General features: G+C 65.7%; 1 protein-coding gene across 1 annotated transcript; it reads left to right on the top strand.

The window, feature by feature from the left end:
* The first annotated feature begins 3,814 nt into the window (after positions 1-3,814).
* On the top strand, positions 3,815-6,703 carry FOXF1 (forkhead box F1). The gene is made up of 2 exons (XM_075433757.1): positions 3,815-4,874; positions 6,343-6,703. Exons 1-2 carry the CDS (start codon positions 3,815-3,817, stop codon positions 6,501-6,503), a joined length of 1,221 nt encoding a protein of 406 aa, XP_075289872.1. The 3' UTR covers positions 6,504-6,703.
* Positions 6,704-7,421: the final 718 nt, after the last annotated feature.

The raw sequence follows: 7,421 nt of genomic DNA, 5'->3' as shown, positions 1-7,421 counted from the left end.
CCAGATACCGCCTCTCCCTCGGCCCGTCCACCCACCCCCAGCGCCGCTCCCCCCAGCCTGGAGCCCCTCACTTGAACGCACCCCCTCGGCCTCGAATAAGCGTTTTGGGGTCAATTCGCCGCGGATTTGGGGCCAGCGGCCACGGGGATGGCCGCGACTGAAGGGAAAAAAACCCCACAAAACTCAGCCGAGGGGAAAGGGCTGGTGCTGGGGGAAAGGGGGGGGTGGTGTTAATGCAAAGCAGGGGCAGCGGGGAGGGGGACACGAGGCGGTCACTCCCCTCGGCCTGGGTGGTCCGGGCTGGCAGGGACGCCCCGGCCGCTCTTCGAGCAGCGCCCACCCGCCCGTGACAGCAGCAGCGACATTTCCATCCTCGGGTTACACCCGGCCCGCGGGCGAGGTTGACTTCACTTAAGCAATTAGCCAGTAAAAATACCTTCGGCGCAGGAAAAGGAAGAAAGCTCGGATTTGTCTGTTTTTACACAAAACACCGCCGGGTTTCGGGGAGGGGGAGGGAAAGGGGAGCGGGTTTGGGAAGGAGCCGGGTGGGGAAGCGCGGCGGGGCCGGGGATGGTCGCGGGGGATGTGCGGGGCCGGGCCGGCAAAGCGGGCCCCGGACGGTGCCGGGATGAGCAGGGCTGATTGCTCTAGGTGAGCTTTTTCTTCTCTTTTTTCCCTTCCCCGCATCTCTCCCCGCCGGGGGCTGGGGGGGAACCCCGTTAAAACACCCAAACCACCAGCAAACAACAGCAAAAGCGGGTCCCGCTCATCTGCGGCGGCCAACCCGCACCTTCAACCCAGACACCTCCCCGTCCTCCCCCCTCCAGAAACCCACCCCAGGCCCATCTTGAACCCTGAAGCGCTCCCGGGAGCTGAGCGGAGGCTCTGTCAGCGGTTAAGGGTCACCACCAGCCCCTCTCTCGCCGTGTTCCCCCCCCCGGGCCCGCACCGTCCGTCCAGCCCCGCACACCCTCACCCCCCTCGGGCATCCGACGCGACACGGCCCGGCTTTTCTTCCCCAAAACTCTCCGTTCCCCGAGTCACGGGCTCGGTTCAAAACCTTCTGCTGTTCCCACGGCGAGGCCTAGAACACCCGGGGCGAGATATTTCCATTTTTAGCGTTCGGTGGCTGCAACAAACACATCGGAGACCAAAGCTTCACGCTCTGAAAAGACTCTGCGAGGGCGGGGAAAGGGCACCCGTGGCGGGACTGCTTTCCTCGGCAGGGGAATGGTTGGATTTCCACGGAGAAGGTTTTTTTTTTTTGCTCGGAGATATTTTATTTCCTAGTGGAAAAGCTGCCGGAGGTGATTTTTTTTGAACGTGGATTTTACACGAGCTCTTTGTGCCGTGTTTCGAGCTCTGTCCCCGGGTGTTTTGGGGGCAGGTCGGGGAGATCCAGCCGCAGAGAGATGTAAAGCGAAGAAAAACGCCTTTTCCGCGGCCCCGGGCGGGGGCACTCGGCGCGGAGCAAAGCTCGGGGTCAGCGATGCGCTCTCCCCACCAAAAATAAAAAAGAAATACAGCGAGAAGCGGAGGGTTTATTCTGCACCAACGGCCTCGGGGCTTCCCGAAAAGGCGATTTTTGGGGTGTTTTTTTCCCCTCTCTCACTGAGCGGCCGCTGTGCTCCGCGCAGGGAGGGAGGAAGGGAGCCCCGGGGAGCCGGGGCAGCCCCGTCCTCCTCCTCCTCAAGCGAAAAGCTCCAGAAATAACTGTCCCCCCAACCCCTCCCCGGGTACCAGCTCCCGGCCCGGGCTCTGCCCGGGGGTCTCCATGCCTGTCCCCGTCCCCTAAGCCGCCCTCTTGCCCTGGCAACGGGAGGGCTGCCGCTTTCTGCAAGAGGATTTACTTTGCGGAGAGGGGGCAGAGGATGGGGAGGGGAAGCAGAGAGGGGGGAAAGAACAAAAAAGCCCCGATGTGAAATCCCCCTCGGCTGTGCCACGGGTGTGACCGGCGCCCCGGAGGCTGCTCGCAACTGCTCGCGAACGACGCGGGGAGCGTTCGGGAACCCGATCGGTGTCTATCTTTCTTTCAAAAGGTATTAAATTATCATTACAAACTTTAAAAGCGAATCTGGAAGACAGAGGGCTGGGGCGGGGGGTCCCCCTCTCTCTCTGCAGCGGGCCGGACCCGCAGCACGGCGGTGGGGCCTACAGCGGGGCGGGGGGGGAGAGGTTTTTCTTCTTTTTTTTTTTTTTTCTTTTTCTTCCCCCCTTTGCTTTCTCTCTTCCTTTCCCTGATCCTGAAAGCGAGCAGGCTGGAGCAGCCAGCACATCTGCTCCGCTCCCAGCCAGCAGCCCCGAAAGCCCGGGCTCCCGCAGCCGTGCCACCCATCCACCCACCCTCCCGCAACGCAGCTTTCCATGCGCGGCCCGCAAGAACTTGACAAAGGTCTGAAGCGTCTTACCTGGAGTGACAGCTCTCCTGACGGGACGATGCTCAAAAAGGGGTTTTTGGGTGGTTTTTTTTGAAAGTGATGGGGGAGAAAAGGGGGTCTCTGCCCCCCTGCCTTCCCGTTCTCCTTCCCCCCTCCCCGTGTGTGTGCCCGTGGCATCCTCCGGAGCCGCGCATCAGCCTCCTGCCGTTCGACTGCAAACCTTCGGTAGAGATTTATAGACACCCCCCACAAAAAAAACAACAAACGACCGACCGACCCTCATCCCGAAAGCAGCCCCGGAGCAGGCGAGGGGTCCGAAGCCCGTTCCCATCCCCGGCCCGGCGGCGGAGGCAGAAAAGGGGCATTTCCAGAGGCAGCGCGAGTTTTCGCCGATTTCTTTTTATTAAAGCACCCCCGAGCCCGTGTTTACATTGCGCAGTATAAACATCCTGCCGGGGCCCGCCGAGCTTAAAAGAGCGGACGAAGAGGGGGTTTGAAGCGGGCGAAGCTCCGCGGCTGCGGAGCCTCCGCCGCCCGCGCAAGATCCGCGCTGCCCGCAGGCCCCACGCGTGGGGCCCTTCCCACCCCCCCCCCCGTGGTTCATCAGCAGAGAGAGGGAAGGGAGGGGGCGGGGCGGCGGCTCCCCACGCAGCTCCGCGTTCACGCGTGGCACGACCCCGCACACACACGCGCGGCGGGCAGGGCGGCGTGGAAAGGTCTCTTTAAACGCTGCCCACGAGCTGGAAGCGAGGAGCGGAGGGGGCCGGGACGGGGCGGCGGAGGGGGCCGCCCGGGAGGGCGTGGGGGAGCGGGTCGGGGCGGGGATCTCCTCTCCGCTCTTAACGTCTGTCAAGGAGCGGCAGAGGCCGCCGCGGAGAGATAAAGTGAAAGGCGAGCGGCGGGGCCGGGGCCAGACTCGACAGCCACGGCGATGGGCAGCAGCTCCCCGCAGCACCAGCTCCGCTAGAGCCCGGCGGGGGGGCGGCGGGACGGGGCCGGCCCGCAGAGGGGCAGCGGGGCAGGCGGGGCGGCCGCCGGCTTCTCTCTCCCGCAGCAGCCGAGCTCGGATCGCTTCCACCCGCTGCCCCCCCCATCCCGCCTCCTCTGCGGCCCCCCCCCGACCCTCCGCCTCTCGCTCGCCTTCTGCAGCCGGGCTCGGATTTAGGGATAAAGTGGGAGGAGGAGGGAAAAGGCGGCGGCGGGGGGGGGGTTGCGGGGGGAGAGGTTTGTCGTGGCTTCCATTTGTTTATCCACGGAGGGGTGAAGCCTCCCGGTGGAAAGAAACCCCGCCGGGGGGCCGGGAGGAGGCCGGGGGTGGTGGTGGTGAGGGGGGGGGTGAGTGGCGGCGAGCCCCCAGCAGCGTGGCCGCTTGGGGGGGCGCGGAGGGGAGGGTGGCGGAGGAGGGCCGGGGCTGGCCGCCGCGGACCCGGCCGTAGATGACTGCAGAAGCGCAGCAGGCTCTGTCCTCTCAGCCCCCTCCTCCTCCGGCGCAGAGCAGCTACGGCCCCATGTCCTCCGCGGCCGAGAAGCAGCCGCAGAGCTCGGCCATGGACGCCTCCTCCGCGGCCCCCGGCGGGGCCACCGGCAGCTCCGCGGGCAGCGGCGGGGCCCCGGGCGGCGGCGGTCCCAAGGCGAAGAAAACCAACGCCGGGATCCGGCGGCCGGAGAAGCCGCCTTACTCCTACATCGCCCTCATCGTCATGGCCATCCAGAGCTCGCCCTCCAAGCGCCTGACCCTCAGCGAGATCTACCAGTTCCTGCAGAGCCGCTTCCCCTTCTTCCGAGGCTCCTACCAGGGCTGGAAGAACTCGGTGCGCCACAACCTCTCGCTCAACGAGTGCTTCATCAAGCTGCCCAAGGGGCTGGGCCGCCCGGGCAAGGGCCACTACTGGACCATCGACCCGGCCAGCGAGTTCATGTTCGAGGAGGGGTCTTTTCGCCGCCGACCCCGCGGTTTCAGGAGGAAATGCCAAGCCCTGAAGCCCATGTACAGCATGATGAACGGGCTCGGCTTCAACCACCTCCCCGAGAGCTACGGCTTCCAGGGCTCGGCCGGCGGGCTCTCCTGCCCCCCCAACAGCCTCTCCCTCGAAGGGGGCTTGGGGATGATGAACGGGCACTTGTCCGGCAACGTGGAGGGGATGGGCCTGGCCGGACACTCCGTGCCCCACCTGCCCGCCAACGGTGGGCACTCCTACATGGGCGGCTGCACCGGCTCCTCGGCGGGGGACTACCCGCACCACGACGGCTCCGTGCCCGCCTCCCCGCTGCTCGCCGGGGGGGGGGTGATGGAGCCCCACTCCGTTTACTCCGGCTCGGCCTCGGCGTGGGCCCCCTCCGCCTCGGCGGCCCTGAACACCGGCGCGTCCTACATCAAGCAGCAGCCCCTCTCGCCCTGCAACCCCGCGGCCAACCCGCTCTCCTCCAGCCTCTCCACCCACTCCCTCGACCAGCCCTACCTGCACCAGAACAGCCACAACGCCGCCGAGCTGCAAGGTGAGCGGCGCGGACACGCGTGGGGAGGCACCCGAGACCCCCTCCGCGGGGGTCGGCCGGGCGCAGCCGTCGGGGCTCCCCGCGATGGGGGCCCCGCTCTCCGCCGCCCCGGGCCCGGGAGCGGCGGGCTCAGGCAGGCGGGCAGCTGCGGGACGGGGAGGCCGCGGGTGGGCCCGAGGGGTCTTCAGCCTCCGTCGAGACCCGGAGGGGGCAAACGCGGCGGGGGGGAGCCGGGATTTCCCCACCGGGGTGCCCGCCGCCTGCCCCGTCCCCGGCCGCCGGCTCCCCTCGGGGCCGTGTTTTCCAGGCCCGCCCGCGCGGAAATCGGTGGCCCGGGACCCCCGGCCCCCCCCGCGCCCCGCAGCCCCGGCCCCGGCATGGAGCAGCCGGAGGGGGGGGGGGGGGGGTGTGCCCCGGCTCCTTGCGGGGAAAAGAAGCGGTTTGGGCCGGGAAGAGGCCTCGGGAGGGACGAGGCCGGCGCTGGGCTGCGTCCGGCGGCCCGAATTCACCTCGAAGGGGGGGCCCTGGGGAGCCCTGGGACCCGTGGCCGGGTGAAGGGGCATTTTTGGGGATCCCCGCACATCACCCCGGGCCTTCGCGGGGAAGCGGCCGGCAGAAACGGGTGCGAAACGGAGCGCTGGCGGGTCAGAGCCCGCGAAGCGAGGCGGGGCGGGGGGGAAGCATCAGCCGGGCCGGCGCGGGGCGGCCGAGCCCGGGCACAGCACCGCGCCGGGCCGGGGTCAGCGCCCGCCCGCTCCCGGCTCGGTCCCGACTCGGGGAAGAGGGCCCAGATCCGCTGGGAAACGGAGCAAAAACCGGTCCCGAGGAGCCGCCGGGCCTGAACCGCGCTGCCGCGGGGGATCCCCGCAGCCAGCGGCCGGAGCGCGGGGAGCGCGGTCCGCGGCCGGGGGCTCCTCCTCAGCGCACCCCTCGTTATTTATTTTTTTTTTAATTGTGGGGGGAGCGTTTTTGTGTCCCGGTGCGGAGGCAGAAAGGGCAGGAACAGCCCCGCTCTGGCCGCCGTTTCGCCCTCGGCCTCTCCGCCCGCTCTCCGCCGCCGGCCCCGGTGGGCGAACGCGCTCCCCCGTCCCGCACCCCGCGGGCCTTCCGCCGGGCGCCTTCATGGGGGCAAAACGGGGGGAAAAAAAACCCCAAAAAACAACAAACAAAACCCCCCAAAACCCCTCAGCCCAGGCCAGAGCAAGCCCCGTGCCCTCGCCGCGGCCCTGCGCCGGGCGGGAGGGCTCCGCCGTCCCGGGGCCGCGGGGTTCCCCTCGGCCGCACCTGTCCGCGCCCGCGCAGGCAGAAACGCGCCCGGCCCCGCGCCGAGACCCGCGGGCTGCGGAGGGCTTGGGTTTATTTTTTTTTCAACCCCAGACGGCGGCTTTCTCCCTCCCGCGCTCTACCTCCCCGACTAAATATAATCCCGATGGCTGACAGTCTCTCCCCCCCCGTCCCCGTCCCGCAGGCATCCCGCGGTATCACTCCCAGTCTCCGAGCATGTGCGACAGAAAGGAATTCGTCTTCTCTTTCAACGCCATGGCCTCCTCCTCCATGCATTCGGCGGGCAGCGGCTCCTATTACCACCAACAAGTGACATACCAGGACATCAAGCCGTGCGTGATGTGATACGGGGCGGAAAAAAACATCACCTCCCGGGGCCGGCAAGGCTTGACCCCCAGCACCGAGCCCCCCCCCAGGACCCTCTCGGCGGAAGGGGGGAGGTCTCCGCAGACTGGCTGGGTGCGGGAGGTGCCCCCGGGAGCGGCGGGGGAGCCTGCCCCGCAGCTGAGCATCGGCCGGGCCCGGCCTCCAGGCGGGCCCCAAGCCACGGACGGTCTCTGCCTTCCTCTGCTTCTTCGCCTGGGGCCCGGCTGGGAGGAACGCCGAAGCGGCCCCCCCCCCCGGCCCCCGAAAACCCCGACTGCGAGTTTGGGTCCAGGGTTTGAAAAATGAGGTTTTGATGCTTCTTAAAAAGAAAAAATGAAACTACCAATTCGGGTTTGTAATTGGCATCGAGCGGTGCCGTCCCGGTTAGGAGGAGCAGAGCCGGATCGGGCTGGGGGGGCTGGAAAGGACCCCGACCCCAACCCCCTAGGTCCCGTCTCACTTCGAGCCCCTTCTTCCGAGAAACACCTCTTTGGTCTTTTTTGTTGTTGTTGTTTTGGGTTATTTTGATTTTGTTTCGATTTCGGTGTGGGTTTTTTTGTTTTGTTTTATTTTTATTTTCGTTTTGTTTTGGTATTTTTTTTTTGCCAGCAAACACCCAGCGGGCAAAAATCTCTCAGAGGGATTATTTTTCTTTTTAGCTATTAATATTTTTTTTGCCTGCATAATGACTGCAGGATCAGACCCTATGCAGAGAGAATAAGGCACTTTGAAAAGAGACAGCCATGCTCCTTCTGTTATTTATTCTATATTTTTGTTGTTGTTGTTGCTAATAATCGAGACACGAGTAGTCTCAGTTGATCAGTATTAAATCGGTGAATATCTGTTGGCAATATTTGCCATATAGATTTTTTTTTTTAGTTAACCTTTGTAAATTTT

This window comes from Opisthocomus hoazin, chromosome 12 (assembly GCF_030867145.1).
Source record: "Opisthocomus hoazin isolate bOpiHoa1 chromosome 12, bOpiHoa1.hap1, whole genome shotgun sequence".
Lineage (NCBI taxonomy): Eukaryota > Metazoa > Chordata > Aves > Opisthocomiformes > Opisthocomidae > Opisthocomus > Opisthocomus hoazin.
This window is presented reverse-complemented; position numbering and strand designations above follow the sequence as displayed.

Coding starts and splice junctions, on each gene's coding strand:
- FOXF1 (XM_075433757.1), top strand. CDS start 3,815: ATGACTGCAGAAGCGCAGCAGGCTCTGTCCTCTCAGCCCCCTCCTCCT. Junction 4,875..6,342: donor CAACGCCGCCGAGCTGCAAG/GTGAGCGGCGCG, acceptor CCCGTCCCGCAG/GCATCCCGCGGTATCACTCC.